The sequence below is a fragment of the Callithrix jacchus genome, chromosome 1 (assembly GCF_049354715.1).
Source record: "Callithrix jacchus isolate 240 chromosome 1, calJac240_pri, whole genome shotgun sequence".
NCBI classification, from domain to species: Eukaryota; Metazoa; Chordata; class Mammalia; order Primates; family Cebidae; genus Callithrix; species Callithrix jacchus.
The window spans coordinates 15,854,246-15,871,909 of record NC_133502.1 but is presented as its reverse complement, the minus strand read 5'-3'; the positions used below and the strand labels follow the sequence as shown (position 1 = coordinate 15,871,909).

The 17,664-nt window shown below is 39.8% G+C and overlaps 1 protein-coding gene across 11 annotated transcripts in view; it reads right to left on the bottom strand.

Annotated features, from left to right (window-relative positions):
• The window catches only part of PCCA (propionyl-CoA carboxylase subunit alpha), a 433,256-nt gene that overhangs the window by 312,616 nt on the left and 102,976 nt on the right, over positions 1–17,664 (bottom strand). For 9 of the 11 annotated variants that reach the window (XM_054246197.2, XM_035293344.3, XM_002742504.6 and 6 more), the window contains one exon: positions 6,816–6,947. The exons of the other annotated variants lie outside the window; for them this stretch is intronic. In XM_054246197.2, the coding sequence (XP_054102172.2) occupies positions 6,816–6,947 (132 nt within the window). The remainder of the gene's footprint in view (positions 1–6,815; positions 6,948–17,664) is intronic. 11 annotated transcript variants of the gene reach the window in all.

The following is a 17,664-nucleotide window of genomic DNA, read 5'->3' as shown; positions in this document are numbered from 1 at the left end:
ATCGGTATATCAAAGAGATGTCTACACTCTCATGTTTACTGCAACACTATTCACAATCGCCAACATTTGGAAGCAACCTAAATGTCTATCAACAGACAAATGGAGTTTTAAAATGTGGTACATATATACAATGGAGTACTATTCAGCCACTAAAAAGAATGAGGTCCTGTCACTTGCAACAACGCAGACGGAACTGGAGAACATTATGTTAAATGAACTAAGTCAGACACAGAAAGACAAACTTGACATGCTCTCACTCATCTGTGGGAGCTAAACATTAAAATAGTTAAACTCACAGTGATAGAGAGTAGAATGATGATTGCCAGAAGCTGGAAAGGGTAGTGGGGAGAGTAGGGGTAGGGGACGTGGGAGGGTTAATGGGTGCAAAAATTCAGTTAGATAGAATAAGGTCTAGTATTTGACAGCACAACAAAGTGATTACAGTCAATAATAATTTATTGTACACGTTTAAATAACTAAAAGTATAATTCCAATGTTTATAACACAAAGCCATTATAAATGCTTGAGGTGAAGAATTAAAAAAAATTAATTAGATGGAAGCAAGAATGATTACAAGGAGACTAATTCGAAGGCAGATGGGTCAGATGCAGTGGCCGATGCCTGTAATCCCAACACTTTGGGAGGCGGAGGCACGCAGATCACCTGAGGTCAGGAGTTCAAGACCAGTCTGGCAAACAAGGTGAAACCTCGTCTCTATTAAAAATGCAAAAATTAGCCGGGTGTGGTGGCAGGCACCTGTAATCCCAGCTACTTAGGAGGCTAAGACAGCAGAATCACTTGAACCTGGGAGGTGGAGGTTGCAGTGAGCCGAGATGGGGCCACCGCACTCCAGTCTGGGCAACAAATAGCAAAACTCCATTTCAAAAAAAAAAAAAAAGACGGCAGATGAAGCAATCCAGACTAGATGATGGTAGCTGGACTTTGGGGTTGGTTAGCATGGGCAAAGAAGGAAGTAAATGGGTTAGAAAGCTGTCTAAGTGAATTTTCCACAGTTGCATTTGTTAAGAATTACTCCATGTTTCATGTTCCTAGCTTAAGAAACAATGTGGGGGAAATGATCCAAGATGGCTGATCACTAACATCCCGGGATTGCAGCTCCCAGTGAAAGCTCAGAGAACGAGAGGACGCCACACTTTCATACAAATTTGGGTCGCTCACGGAGCAGAAGATTCCCAGTGGAGGAGCTGCACGGGTCTCCAGCGCAACTCTTGTGGCCGGTGCAGCGGTTTCGCCGGCATCTCGGCGCAGCAGCTCTCAGTGCAGAGTAAACGGGACTGGTTTCCCCTTCTGACTGAGGTTTGGAGGAGCCACACGGGTCGCCAGCGCGACTCTTCTGGCTGGCACAGCGGTTGTGCCAGCACCTTGGTGCGGCAGCTCTTGGTGCAGAGTAAACGGGACTGGTTCCCCTTCTGACCGAGGTTTGGAGCTCCGGGAAGGCAAAGTCGCCTATTACGGACTCAAGAAGGAAGCCAGATTGGAGATTCCCAGGCAGAAAAGCACCATCAGTCTTAACGCCGCTGTTTTGGCCGGCACAGTGGGTTGCTCATATTTCGGCCCTGGGAATTAACAACTTGGATGTCCACTCAGAGACCTAATTTGAAAGTTGGTAATTACAAAGACGACAGGTGGATAAATTTACAATGATGGGAAGAAACCAGCGTAAAAAGGCTGAGAATACTCAAAATCAGAACGCCTCTCCCTCTAAAGAGGATCCCAGTTCCTCATTAACAAGGGAACAAGGCTTGATGGAGAAGGAGCGCATCCCATTAACAGAATCAGGCTTCAGAAGATGGATAATAAGAAACTTCTGTGAGTTAAAAGAACATGTTGCAGCCCAATGTAAAGAAACTAAGAACTTTGAAAAAAGGTTTGATGAAATCCTAATGAGAATAGACAACTTAGAGAGGAACATAAGTGAATTAATGGAACTGAAGAATACAATGAAGGAACTCCAAGAAGTATGCACAGGTTTAAACACTCGAATTGTTCAAGCAGAAGAAAGGATATCAGAGGTCAAAGGCCAACTTAATGAAATAAAACGAGAAGACAAGATTAGAGATAAAAGGATAAAAAGGAATGAGCAAAGTCTCCAAGAAATGTGAGACTATGTGAAAAGACCAAATTTACGTTTGATAGGTGTACCTGAATGCGACAGAGAGAATGAATCCAAGCTGGAAAATATTCTTCAGGATATTATTTAGGAAAATCTTCCTAAACTAGCAAAGCAGGACAATATTCAACCCCAGGCAATACAGAGAACACCACAAAGATATTCCTCAAGAAGAGCAACCCCAAGGCACATAATCGTTAGATTCACCGGGGTTGAAACGAAGGAGAAAATACTAAGGGCAGCCAGAGAGAAAGGTCAGGTTACCCACAAAGGCAAGCCTATCAGACTTACAGCAGATCTCTCAGCAGAAACTCTACAAGCCAGAAGAGAGTTGGGGCCAATATTCAACATCCTTAAAGAACAGAACTTTCAGCCCAGAATTTCATATCCAGCCAAACTAAGCTTCACAACTGAAGGAAAAATAAAATCTTTTATGAACAGCAAGTACTCAGAGATTTTATTACCACCAGGCCTGCTTTACAAGAGCTTCTGAAAGAAGCATTACACATAGAAAGAAACAACCAGTATTAGCCTTTCTAAAAATATACCAAAAAGTAAAGAGCATCAACATAAAGAAGAATTTACATCAACGAATGGATAAAACAGCCAGTTAACATCAAATGGCAGTAATCCTAAATTTAAATCGACTAAATCCCCCAATCAAAAGATACAGCCAAAACCCAATGGTATGTTACATCCAGACCCATTTCACATGCAAGGATACACAAAGACTCAAAACAAAGGGATGGAGAAAGATTTACCAACCAAATGGAGAACAAAAGTAAATAAAAAGCAGGAGTTCCAATTCTCGTATCTGATAAAATAGATTTTAAAGCAGCAAAGATATAGTGGTAAAAGGATCCTTACACCCAGATACATAGAGACTTAGACTCAATGAGACAGAAAATTAATAAAGATATCAAGGACTCGAACTCAGATCTGGAACAAGTAAACTTAATAAATATTTATAGAGCTCTCCACTTTAAATATACAAAATATACATTCTTGTCAATACCATATCACACCTACTCTTGGTTTAAATGAAACATTGATTGGACATTATTAATACCCATTTTTTTTAGAATAAAGCAACATTTCTGTTCTCTCTCCCTCTTTTTCTTCCTCTTTCCTCCTCTCCTTCACTCCTTTTTTTTCTTTCCCTCTCTCAAAAAAAGAAAAAAAAGAAATCGACTTGTAGACCTCTAGATCCAGGTCAGCAATGTCTCTCTCATTGCTTGATTTCATTCCTTCCCTTCTCTCCCTCCCTCCCTTCCTTCCTCCCTCCCTTCCTCCTTTCCTCCCTGCCTCCCTTCCTAAAAAAATAAAAAATAAAAAAAATAAAAAGAAACAATGTGGAAAATGCCACTGCCTTCCTAGGCAGGAAAGAATGAAGGATAAGAAGTTTAGAGCAGGGATAAGCAAACTTTTTCTTTTTCTTCTTCTTTTTTTTTTTTTTTTAGATGAAGTCTTGCTCTGTCTCCAGGCTGGAGTGCAGTGGTGTGATCTCAGCTCACTGCAGCCTCCACCTCCTAGTTCAAGCCATTCTCCTGCCTCCACCTCCCGAGTAGCTGGGACTACATGAGCGTGCCACCATGCCCAGTTAATTTTTTGTATTTTAGTAGAGACGGGGTTTCACCATGTTGGCCAGAATGATCTCGATCTCCTGACCTTGTAATCCACCCACCTTGTCCTCCCAAAGTGCTGGAATTACACGTGTGAGCCACCACACCCAGCCAGCAGATTTTTTCTTAATGGATCAGGAAGTAAATATTTTAGGTTCTGTGAGTCACATAGTCTACTATGTGGCCCATGTAGTTGAGTCTACTACTCAACTCCACCATTGTAGTGGAAAAGCAACCACAGACAATATGTAAAGGAATGAATGTGGCTGCCATCCAATAAATCTTTATTTACAAAAAGAGGCATGCATGGGCCATAGTACCAATCTCTAGTTTCAGGAGAAAGACGAGTTCAGCTTTTGACTTGTTAGTTTCAATGTGCCTCAGAGGCATCAAGTAGTAAGAGCTATTTAAGATGCAACTGGATATTTAATTGTGAAGTTCAGAAGAAGTATCTAGAACAGATAGATAGGTTTGAGATTGGTCAGAAAAGTAGCAATTGGCCAAGTTGCTCATGCCTGTAATCCCAACACTTTAGGAGGCCAAGGGGACGACAGACTATCTGAGCCCAGGAGTTGGAGACCCATCTGGGCAACACGGTGAGACCTCCATCTCTACAAGAAATAAAAAAGCAGGCAAGTGTGGTTGCACATGTCTATAGTCCCATCTATTTAAGTGGCTGACGTGGGAGAAGCACTTGAGCCCAGGAGGTTGAGGTTGCAGTGAGCCATGATTGTGCCATTGCACTCTAGCCTGGGTGACAGAGCAAGACATTTTCTCAGAAAATAATAATAATAAAATAAAAAAGAAAAGATGGCAATTGATGCCATGAAAATAAGTGAGATTGCCCAGGCCAAGATAGCACAATAAAAAGAAGAAATGTCCTACTCAGAACAGAGAATAAAACTACCATTTAAGGAACAAAGATAGGAAGAACAATCAGGAAGGAAGTTAAGAAGGGGTATTCAAACAAGCCAAGAAACACAAAAGTTAGAACTGAGTAATGTGCCAGAAGTGAAGAGGTCACGAGGGAAGTATGGACTGACCAAGAGACTCAAATGCTTCTAAGGGATTGATGTAAGATCAAAATTCAAAATTATATGTTGGATTTAATAAAGGGAAGACGTTGCTGGTAGCCTTTCCAAGAGATATTCAGTAGGAATGAGGAAAGGAGCTAGACAGCAAGTAAAGATTAAGTGAAAGATATAAAAATGAAAGTGAGGAAGGACAATTCTAAGAGCTTTGATTCTGTAAGGGAAGAGAGAAGGAAGGTGGCAACTAGCTCTAGAGTGATGGTACCTTATGAATAGAAGAAACGGTTGTTTCTTTCCCACTAAACTGTGAGGACTATCATCTTGTGTATCTCATCACCACATTCTTCCCACATAACTAAATGACCAATATATTTGCTCACTGAGCATTTTCAATAGCAATGGTAATAGAAAGGAGCTAAAAGATGAGGAGAGTTTTAAGACACAAAACAGAGAAAAGATAATCAGTAAAAACCATATCCTGTGAAGGCTATAAAGAATACATTTGGAGAATAGGAGGCGGACCTGGCTTTCCAGAGAATGTGGAACACTTCCTCCTCCTCCTAAGAAGAGGGAAGAAATAAAATGGATAAACACAGATAAAAGTAAATACAGATAAATATGGGCAAGAAGCTGAGGATATTTACTAACCACGGGGCAAAGTTTGCTAATTATCTTCTAACGCATGAAATGACCTTGTGTAATGAAGAACAGTACAACACAGAATGACAAAACCATAAGAAATGCTGAAATGAAAAGTTCCTGCAGGCTAACTCAAATCACAAAGCTAAAACTCTAGGAGGACTCTCTTCTAACTAGAAAAAATCAGAATAATTTTCATGGGAGAAGGGGAAATTGCGTACTCCAATTTCTGCATTTCTCCCTTAGAAGCCTTCAGCTCCAGAAGGCCCTAGCTAAATGTTTGCAGTATACAGCTATCTATAGCTATACCGCTTTCACCAGAAACATGATTATAATTTACACATTATGCACATGGAGAGAAGTTCGACATAAAGATACACAGAGAAAATCATGTTTAACACATGAAACACATACCACTACTAAATGCAATCCAGAGATATGACAGTACATTTTTTAATCACAAGTTTTTTCCTATGAAAGTCTGAGGCGCTGCTGATTCATCAAATACAATGCTAAAATGGTTTCTCACTCTTTCTAATTTATGCTATTTAAAATAAGTCAAGCTGGCCAGGCACAACGGCTCACACCTGTAATCCCAACACTTCAGAAGGCCAAGGCAGGAGAATTGCTTCAGCCCAGGAGTTTGAGACCATCCTGGGCAATACAGTGAGACCCTCATCTCTACAAAACAAAAATTAGGTGTGGTGGTGTGAGCCTGTGATCATAGCTACTTAGGAGGCTAAAGAAGGAGGGGTTCTTGAGCCATGGCAAGAGAATCATTTGAGCCTCAGAGTTCAAGGTTTCAGTGAGCTATGATTGCACCACTGCATTCCGGCCTGGGCAACAGAGTGAGGCCCGCATCTCTGAAAATAATAACAAAATAATCCAGTTGAAAACATTGATTTTTTGGCCAGATGCAGTGGTTCATGCCTGTGATCCCAGCACTCTGGGAGGCTGAGGTGGGCAGATCACATGAGGTCAGTTCGAGACCAGCCTGGCCAACCTGATGAAACCCTGTCTCTACTAAAAATACAAAAATTAGCTGTGCATAGTAGCAGTCGCCTCTAATCCCAGCTACTCAGGAGGCTGAGGCAGGAGAATTGCTTGAACCCAAGAGGTGTAGATTGCAGTGAGCCGAGATGGCATTATTGCACTCTAATCTGAGTGATAAGAGCAAGAGTCCATCTCAAAAAATAAAATAAAAAAGAAATAAAAATAAAGAAATAAGTAAAAACACTAACATTTTAAACATATATACATGTATGTATGCATGTGTATATATGTGTATGTATATATATGTCCCAAAAAAGCAATAGTTACGATTTATCTTATACTTTTGACAAAAGGTTTAACTTGAAGACATATGCAATAAAAGTTAAAGTAGCTTCTCACCTTGACTACCCCATCAAAGCCGGGGATTGTATTAACCTTTGCTTTCTTAGCTAATAATTTGCTTTCAATCTTGTCACCCATGGCTTGAATGGCATGTGTGTCAGGTCCAATGAAAATGACACCTTCTGCTGCCTGTGGAGAAAAACAAGCCAAAATTTATAACAAGAACATTATGGCTCATGATGTGGAGTTACAATTTTATAAAAAGAAAGGCCCATATGTATATTTACTAATCATTTTTATTGCAGAAACAACATGTTTTTGAGGCAACACATTAAATACTATATTGCATACAGTACGTGCACCGATAGATACATGCAGCAAAGTTGAGTCAAATGAAAACATCCGAAAGCACTGAAGAACGCCTGATGGATATTAACAGTGTGCTTTGGAAAAGCCACTTTATGACACTGTATTTGTATATAATGTCCTGCCACCTAATCTAGCCGGTGAGTTCACCTGTAAACACCTTATAAATGCCTGTGTTCTCAACAGCCTGTAGCATAGTGCCTGGTACAACACAAATATCCATATTTACTGAATACCAGTTATGCACCAAGCTCTGAGCTAAACATAGAAGATAACATGGATGAAGATAACAGGATATCAACACTTTCCAGGAGATGTGAACAGATCACTGATACCTCAGAGAAATAGACAAAAGAAAGCACAACATGTTTACATCCTTGTGACTACAAAAGATGAGTCAAGAATCCAGTGGGAATTTAACCGGGTAGAGTTATGGTTTCAATAAAAACCACTCTGTACAAACCACTCTGAGTACCCTGACAATGGGTCTACCTCTCTGTTTATCCACCACAATAAACAAAATGCTAATGGCTTAAACAGATCTAGAGATAGAACAAAATATGATGTCATTACAGGGCATGGTCTAGAAAAGTAATGGGGGTGTTTGCTGAGATAAAGGATGAGGTCATTACATCAAGAACTGAAGGTAAATATAAAATAGGAAAAAACAGACCTATATGCTGGGCATCCTCGAGGAAGTTGCCTAATTGCTGATTGTCCTACAACTTTGGCAGAGTTACTGTCGCATATTTGTATATTGCTTTTACATCACCTGTTCATTCCACATTAGCATTGCTGTCTGCAATGAATGTTGGCTTGGGAAAGGAGGTTGGTTCTCCTGGTGACCAGGGCAGCTAAGTAGTCTGTTGTCTGGACTGCTCTCCTGGCCATCATGACCCAGGAGGATTAAACCCACCCTGAGCAGGAAGTAGAAGTCGAGCAGGGAATAAATGCAAGGAATATACCAGGAGGTAAATATTTAGGAGGTGAGATGAAGACTTCAATTTTGCACATGCTGAGCTGAGATGCCTCTGTAATAGTTAATAATTCATGTTCGGGAGGCAGATATAGAGGTATAGAGGTTATAAGACAAGTCCAGGCTGAAACACAGATTTTTTTTTGGATTTGGAGTCTCACTATGTCATCAGGTTGGAATGCAGTGGTGCAATCTTGGCTCAGTGCAACCTTTGCCTCCTGGGTTCAAGCAATTCTCCTGCCTCAACCACCCAAGTACCTGGGATTACAGGTATGCATCACCACACCCAGCTAATTTTTGTACTTTTAGTAGAGATGGGGTTTCACCATGTTGGCCAGGATGGTCTCGACCTCTTGACCCTGTGATCCACCCACCTCAGCCTCCCAAAGTGCTGGGATTACAAGCATGAGCCACCACACCAGGTAAAATATAGAATATTAAAGGCATCAAATATAGGACAGAATTAAAAGTTGTGAATGAAATCATTCAGGGAAAATGAGTAGAAAAGCCAATGCCTTTAAATTCAAGATGCATGCTTCTCTCCTGCCAAAGGAAAAGGGACATTTTAGACCTTGAGTCTAAAGCATCCATTTCTTTGAGTGACAATGTAGGTAATATCTGACTTGTAAGTTTGATTAAAGAATTAAATAAAATAACATACAGGAGGAAAACTGTATTTTCCTTCTACCCTTCTAAGTTTATGGCTGGGGCATCTATTACAAAAGGCAGATTAATGGGGGAAAAAAGCATACACTTTATTTCATATAAGTTTTACGTGACACAGGAGCCTGCATAAGGAAATGCAAATTCAAAGAAACTGTTAAACTTGAGTGTTTTTATACAGGGTTGATTGTCCTACAATTTTGGACTGGGGAGTTATACAGAAATTGTAGTGTGGAGGGCAAGAGGTACATGTAATAAACTGGGGAAAACTATACAGATTCTTCTACATCGTTTTCTCTTTAGGGATGAGGATGATCCTCTCTTCTAAATACAGGAAAGGCACCTCTCATATGAACATCTTAGGACCTGCTTCAGGGAAAAGGAGCAGGAGAAGATCAGAGACCTTCGTGCTTTTGCTGTTTTCTCCAAATCCTTTAGCTATGTGCCAAGGTGCCAAATGTGGGAGAAGCATGTCCTAAAGCCCCATCAATAATAATGTAAAGCACCAAGCTGAGTGCCATAACTGTTAGATTTTGACTGCTCTCCAGAAGGCTCAATAAAGAGGCCACTAGAATGGCCTGGCACGGTGTCTCACACCTATAATCCCAGCACTTTGGGAGGCCAAGGCGGGTGGATCACCTGAGGTCAGCAGTTCAAGACCAGCCTGGCCAACATGGGGAAACTCCATCTCTACTAAAAATACGAAAATTAGCTGGGCATGGTGGCATGTGCCTGTAATCCCAGTTACTCCGGAGGCTGAGGCAGGAGAATCACTTGAACCCGGGAGGTAGAAGTTGCAGTGAAATTGCACCACGGCACTCCAGCCTGTGTAACAGAGTGAGACACTATATATAAAAAAAAAAAAAAGAGGACACCAGAATAATAAGACAGCTAGGTCTACAGTTCCTATATTACTCTAAAATAATACAGGAACACAAATGCCTACAATTTGCTGGTATTACAAGTGGCGGAATGCTAGATAAGAATGCTTGATGAAAAGATACTTTATAAGCACTTCATCAGCCACAATAAGTGCTTATAAAGTATCCCATCATCAAACATTTGTATCTGGTTTTAGCCGAACCCTATTTTCATGGAAAAAACATCTTATGCAAATCCCCCAAAATGTAAAACACACAGGAAAAAGTGCTGATCTGTATGAGGAGATGATAGTGGTAGGCCTACACTACATGAATCATGTTGGACCAGGACAATACTCATTCATATTCATTTCTCTTTATCCCAAACCTGAAACCCACAAACACTAAGTAAAAGCAAAGGAAACAATCATGCTTCAACCATCAATTGTCTTTCCGTATTCTCATTTTACTTGCAAAGATTGAACATTTTATTATAAATGCTGCTTTAAAAATGACTATGCCAGGCAGATGTAATCAAACAATCAGAATACCCACGCAAAGAACTGAGGAAATAACATAAATGAGAACATCCAAAATCCATTATGATTATACAGTAAAACTTCTGATTAACACGACCTGCCTGGAACACCGACTAACCAGATTTTTCTTGTGCATTCTAATTTGAAGAAAATTACTCACCCAAAAAATGCAAAATTGTCCAAAAAAAGCTTACATCAAGTATTTAGTGATTATTTTTTATCCCACCCAAAACAAAAGAAAAATAGCCAGTAGTATGCTGGAGAACTACTCAAATGTTTCAACGATTTAACTTCCTTTTTATCAATATGTTTTGGAAGTGCTCCCTAGGTTGGCCTTTAAAAGTAATTAAAGCGAAGTGAGAAAGCAGCATTAGAGACTCTTGGTTCCCATAAATCTGTGACCAGAAAGTAAGGATGAGGTCAGGATAAGACGGTATGGTAATGGCAAAGTGGAGAATGTTTCAAACGTTTTCAACTCTTGAGCAGGGTCAGTGGCGTGATTTAGAATAAAAGGCCAGATTTTATCCACTCGTAACCTTCGATGCTCTTCTGTTAACCCTGTATTTTTTGTTATCCATCTAATTATAGTTTCCCTTAATCACTGTAAGTTTTTTGTCATGCCAGAGCAACTAAACTTGCTTCCAAAAATATGCTTTTTAAAGTCCCTTTTAAATTTACCTTGCATGATACATATAATATTTGAATGCAAATAAATGTCTTATGATCACAAAAAGTAGGCATTTTCATCATTATTGAAATATATCTTTAAAGTGATTCATTAAAAAAATATGTATGAGCCAAGTGTGCCTGTAGTCCCAGGTACCTGGGAGGCTGAGCCAGGAGTATCTCTTGAGCCCAGACACTGTTCAAAGCTATTGTGTACTACAGTGGCACCTACGAATAGCCACTACACTCCAGCATGGGCAACACAGCAAGACAAAAGAAAGAAAGAAATTATGAAAAGCTGAAATCACTCCTCCAAAATTCTACTCATTTCCTAAATTCCGTGAGTTTATGGTTCTGGACAAATTTTAGTAGAACAATGGGGAAAAAGGTTGGGTTTGAGCAGTATGTTAGGGAAATATGATTTAATTTACAATAGACTTTATGTCAGGAATAAAAGACAGAAAGAATCATCTTCTGTAGAAATTAAAATGTATAACATGTATTTCGTTCTTAGAAATACCACAAGTTAGTAAATTGCCGTATTATGAATTCAGATTTTAAAATGTATACATTTTAGGCTCACCACAAGTTGCTACTTGGATAACTACAAAACCAGGGTCAGAAGAAAAAGCCATTGGGCCGGTTGCGGTGGCTCACACCTGTAATCCCAGCACTTTGGGAGGCCAAGGCGGGTGGATCACCTGAGGTCAGCAGTTCAAGACCAGCTTGACCAACATGGAGAAACCCCACTAAAAATACAAAAATACAAAATTAGCTGGGCACGGTGGTACATGCCTGTAATCCCAGCTAATCGGGAGGCTAAGGCAGTAGAACTGCTTGAACCTGGCAGGTAGTGGTTGTGGTGAGCTGAGATTGCACCATTGCTCTCCAGCCTAGGCAACAAGAGCTACACTCCAATTCCAAAAATAACAACAAAAAGACGTGCTACTTGGACAACTAAAAAACCAGGGTCAGAAGAAAAAGACAGCCATGGGGCTGAGCACGGTAGCTCATGCCTGTAATCCCAGCACTTTGGGAGGCCGAGGCAGGTAAACTGCATGAGCTCAGGAGTTTGAGACCAGCCTGCGCAACATGGCAAAAACTTGTCTCTACCAAAAATACAACAATTAGCCAGCCATGGTGGTGTATACCTGTGGTCCCATGTGGTCCCAGCTACTTGGGAGGCTAAGGTAGGAGGATTGCTTGAGCCCAGGGGATAGAGGCTGCAGTGAGCTGAAACTGTACCACTGTACTCCAGCCTGGGTGACAGAGCAAGATCCTGTCCCAAAAAAAAAGACAGCCATGGAGAAACAGCTGAACTGTCCAAAAGATCCAGATTCTAGTTTTCAACACTATTCCATACTACAAGAAAAATGTGTTTCTGGTAGAAAAAGCCAGTACCGGGATTGGTTCGGAGAAGTTAGCACGTGAGATAAACTGAGTCAGAAAGAAAGCTTTAAAAATGATGTAGCAGATAGAAAGGAACACCCACGGAATACAGTGATGTCAATAGGAACATCAAAAAGAATAATGGGGAGCACAGGGTTAATTCATCTTTTCAAGACCTCAGAATAAACCACTTCCTGCCATCTCTATTCAAGTGTCTGAACTTCTTGAACGTGAGTCACTGATTTTAAAAGACATGGTTCTTTAAAAAGCAATATAGAGAAAAACTAATTTTACACATAAAACTAAGCAAAATGAAACTATCAAGGTAAAATCCCACACAACTTTTTTGTTTTTTGTCTTGAGACGAAGCCTCACTCTGGAGTGCAGCGGCACAATCTTGGCTCACTGCAACCTCCGCCCCCGAGGTTCAAGTGATTTTCCTGCCTCAGCCTCCCAAGGAGCTGGGACTACAGGTGCGCCCCACCATGCCTGCCTAGTAATTTTAGTAGACAGGGTTTTCACTATGTTGGCTGAGCTGGTCTCTAAATCCTGACCTCAAGTGGTCCATCCGCCTCACCCTTCCAAAGTGCTGGGATTACAGGTGTGAGCCACTGAGCATGGCCCCAATACAGTGTTTTTATGAGGCAAAAAAAGTGGGGGGATCAGAATAGCATCCATGTAGGGGGGAAAAAAAACACAGGAGAAAAACATACCAACACAATAGATCAAAACTATCATATCCCTCCCTTCCTTCCTTCCTTCCTTCCTTCTTTCCTTCCTTCCTTCCTTCTTTCCTCCCTTCCTCCCTTTCTCTCTCTTTCTTTCATCTCTGTCACCCAGGTTGGAGTGCAATGGCATGATATCGGCTCACTGCAACCTCTGCCTTCAGGGTTCAAGCAATTCTCCTGCCTCAGCCTCCCAAGTAGTTGGCACTACAGGTGTCTGCCAACACACCCAGCTAATTTTTTGTGCATTTTTAGTAGAGACGAAGTTTCACTATGTTGGCCAGGCTGCTCTCAAACTCCTCACCTCATGATCTGCCTGCCTCGGCCTCCCAAAGTGTGGGATTACCGGAGTGAGCCACCACGCCTGGTCTATCATCAAATATTTCAAAACAAATTAAAACACATTTTTAAATGATACAAAACACAAAATAGTATAAATTAGAATTAGAAAAGCTCAGAAATGAGATGATAGAACTCAGGATACAATTAGAAATGAAAAAGAAAATAATTTCAGAAATGAAGACAGCTACAAAGAATGTAAGAGTGAAAAAAGAAAACAGGCAATGCCTTACAAGAAAGGCAAAGTGAAAAGAAAAATATTTAATTTAAATATAAACAATGAATAAACAACACAGGAGAAGATGACAAATACTGAAGATAAAGAAGAACATCCAACGTATGAATAACAGGAATCTTTGAAGAGAACCAAAGTAAAAAAAAAAAGCACAAATATTAAAAATATAACAATGTACTTGAACTAAAAATACATATCAAAAGACCACACGACAGAAGAAATTCATTCCAGGATGACCAACACATGAAGCAAAATTCTAGCAATATTACTTAAGTAAAAGAAAATGGGGGGGAAAGGGAATAGGTAACTTATAGAAAAGAGAAATTTATATAATCATCAGACTTTGACAGCAGAATTTGTGCCAAAAGAAAATAGAATAATAAACTCGTTTGAGTAAGAAACTCAAGGTAAGAAAGTATGAGCTAAGAATTTTACTTATTTTATTTTTGGGGAACACTCAAAACTGCCCAGCCTAGAGTGCAAGGGTGCCATTATAGCTCACTGCAGCTTCAGACTCCTGGACTCCAGTGATTCTCCCATTTTGGCCTCCCAAGTAGCTAGGACTACAGGTGTGTACTGCCGTGCCCAGCTTTTTTTTATTCTTTTTTAATTTTTTTTTATAGAGACGGAGTCTTTCAACGTTGCCTATCATGGTCTCAAACTCCTGGCTTCAAGCAATCCTCCTGCCTTAGCCTCCCAAAGTGGTGGGATTGCAGGCATGAGCCACCATGGTGAGGCAAGCTAAGAATTTTAAGTCCACAGAAGTCAGTGCAACTATAAAAATCAGAGAAAATATAGCGACATGCAAGAACTCATAAATTCCGAGAAGTCCAATACAGCCGCGATTTACAAACTAGTGTGTAGGCCAAATCAGGCCCACTCACTGCCTGTTTTTGGTTTTTTGGGTTTTTTTTTGTTTGTTTGTTTGTTTGTTTTTTTGAGAGGCAATTTCACTCTTGTCGCCCAGGCTGGAGTGCAATGGCTCGATCTAGGCTCACTGCAACCTCCCCCTCCCAGGTTCAAGCAATTCTCCTGCCTCAGCCTCCACGAAGCTGGGATTACAGGGACGTGCCACCATGCCCAGCTAATTTTGTATTTTTAGTAGAGACGGGGTTTTGCCATGTTGGTCAAGCTGGTCTTGAACTGCTGACTTCAGGTGATCCACCCACCTCAGCCTCTCAAAGTGCAAGGATTATAGGCAAGCGCCACCATGCCCAGCCTCACTGCCTGTTTTGTACAGTCCATGATCTTAGAATATGTTTTACTAATTGTTGGGGGGGGCAAATTTTTTTAAATATTATATTATTACATGTGAAAATTATATGAAACTGAAACACAGCCATGCTCATAGTTTACACTGCCTCTGATTGCTTTCTCACTACATGAATAAGATTGAGTAGCAGAGATTATATGGCCTACCAAGCCAAAAATGTTTACTCTCTAGCTCTTTACAGAAAAAGTTTGCCCACTCCTGTACTAGGAAAGAGCTTCAGGAAACTAAAATGACAAAAGAAACATCAACATAAAGAGCCAGGAGTTACTTGTAGAGCTAAAACTTAATGAAAGCTAAGGAAAGATACCTATAAACCTTACATGTAACATCCATATTTTCTGACAATATATAGTACAACTTTTTTTTAAATGTTAGAGGAAGATTATGTACAAATACTTTGTAATGTTTTTGCTAATCATATTGATAGTGGTATCAATGTTGTTATCCTGAGATTGCTCTGTGTATAGTCCAGGACAAGATAAACAAGCAATTGTGAAATACTCTAATTCTGTCATTTCCCCTCTCCCTGAGAGTCAGAATTCTGATCCGGAAGAATGAAGATAGACAAAGGCAACAAAGAAGAGGTTAAAGTTCTGCAATTCTGAACTGTAATGGAAAATATTGCATGAACACAGGAGTTATTTTGTCTCATATAAAATGTAGACTTTATTTAATTATATTTTATATTACGTTATATACATTGCATATGAGAAAAATGTTATGTATATGTTATTAATACAGTATGTTTATTATAATATAAATTTGTTTTATATAGATACCCTATTTTGGGTTGGGTTTGGCATTATACTTAAACATATTTATATAGTAAATATATTCTCATATGGTATATATTTTATTAATATAATATAGTTATATTGTATTATAAGCAATATACATGTGTAACATAAAACACATAGGTTAAAAATCTGTTAATATATATTTTATTTCCTAGCCCTGGTGACTAAAAAGGCTTAAAATGACCAATCAGTAGCAATGACCATGCCTAGTACCCCAACTGTGATCTCCAAATACCTCTAGAAGAAACCAAGCCATTTTGAAAAGATGGCTGATTAAAGAGCTGGAACAGAAAATGTAAAACATGAGCCTGGAACGTCCTGTCTGATCAGTTAGCAAGGAAGCTAGAGAAGATTATGAGGTCAAGTCAAAAAGCCCATGAGTCAACTTAGGCCCCACAGACCAAAGAGGAACAACTTGAGTTCACTAGTAATTTCAACAATATGACTTTGTAGTGCTTTTTTTTTTTTTAAAGAACTGGTTAACTTTGAGGGATAAGGAACAATCATTACTTCAGAAACTATTAAATAAAGGTAAAGAATTAAGCACTTACCTTGCTTTTCATACATGAATTGTATCAATGGTAACAAAACAGGGTCTCTTTCTAAATATATTTCAATTAACTAATGAAAAAAATGTTAGCATTAAACTATCAAAATTTGTAATCCAATAAATTACTAGATATGGGCAGCAAGCATCAAAGCCTGCTTATATCTTTAAAAAATCTAAAAAGACATTATATGCCTCCTATAGCTTTTACCACAGGCATCAAACCCAAGTCTGATCTTATCTCTGAATCCAAGTGCCAATTTGTAGGAAACACCAAAAATGGGGTAAAACACTGAACTGCACCCTCACCATGCAGTGAGCTAAGTCAAGACTCGGGAAACTCTGTAAGTCAAACACCCAATTTCTTCCACAGATAAGTTGTAAAGAAAAAGAAGCAAGTGGAGCCTACAGACTAAGATTTTAAAGACATCAAATTTAAAAATAAATGGACAAGACTTAAAGCATTGTGTCCAGGGTTGTACATTTGGACAATAAAATTATTTTTAAATGCAAAGAAATGATTACTATAAAAGCCAAAGTAATGGGTATGTTTAGAGAGAGGCTGAGGTTAGCTCTGGGATGGGTCAGACAGTCAGGTCTTCCAGGATTCAGGGTAAACATCTACGTCTGGACCTATTTCATGATTTCAACCTTATTAACAGTTCATTAAGCCATACATTTGTTTCGTGTATTTCTCCTGTAACTGCCATTTATTTTACAATAAAAATTTTGAAAACAATTTCAGAGTAGCCACCAACTTATAGGAGTGAAACCAACACCCAGACCAAGTGCAGCTTTGGCAGTCCCATGGCCAATGAAGTGTTTCTCAAGCCAGTTTGCCAGCCTCTTCCAGGGACTTTAGGCTTAAAAAAAAAATGTCAAATACATTCTTATGTTTGGCTGGGATGCTTCAGTAAAGATTCTCATTTTGCACAAAGTGAACCATGGTGAAATGTTTACTCGTGCTAAAGATTAAATGTGGCAACTGGAAAGTACGAAAACATTTGTTTCACTTGTTTGGACGTGGACGTGGACACCAGAACAGGGGCCCATCTCTTTAGCATCACCATGCCAAAATACTCAAACTCTTTAATCAGAGATTCAGTCTTACTCCTGTTTGCAAAGAAAAACTATGTTCCAGCCAGACGCAGTAGCTCACTCCTGTAATCCCAGCACTTTGGGAGGTGGATCACAAGGTCACGAGTTCGAGACCAGCCTGGTCAATATGGTGAAACCTGTCTCTACCAAAAAAAAAAAAAAAAATTAGCCAGGCTTTGTGGCTAATGTCTGTAATCCCAGCTACTCGGGAGGCTGAGGCAGGAGAATTGCTTGAACCGGGGAGGCGGAGGCTGCAGTAAGCCAAGATTACACCACTGCACTCCAACCTGGGCAACAGAGAGAGACTCCATTTCAAAACAGAAAAGAGTCTTCAGGCCACCTGTACCAGTATCATGGAGACCAGCTCTGTAAAGGCCTGCATACCACCAAATCAGTGATGAAATGAGAAACAAACGAATAGGGGACAACTCCT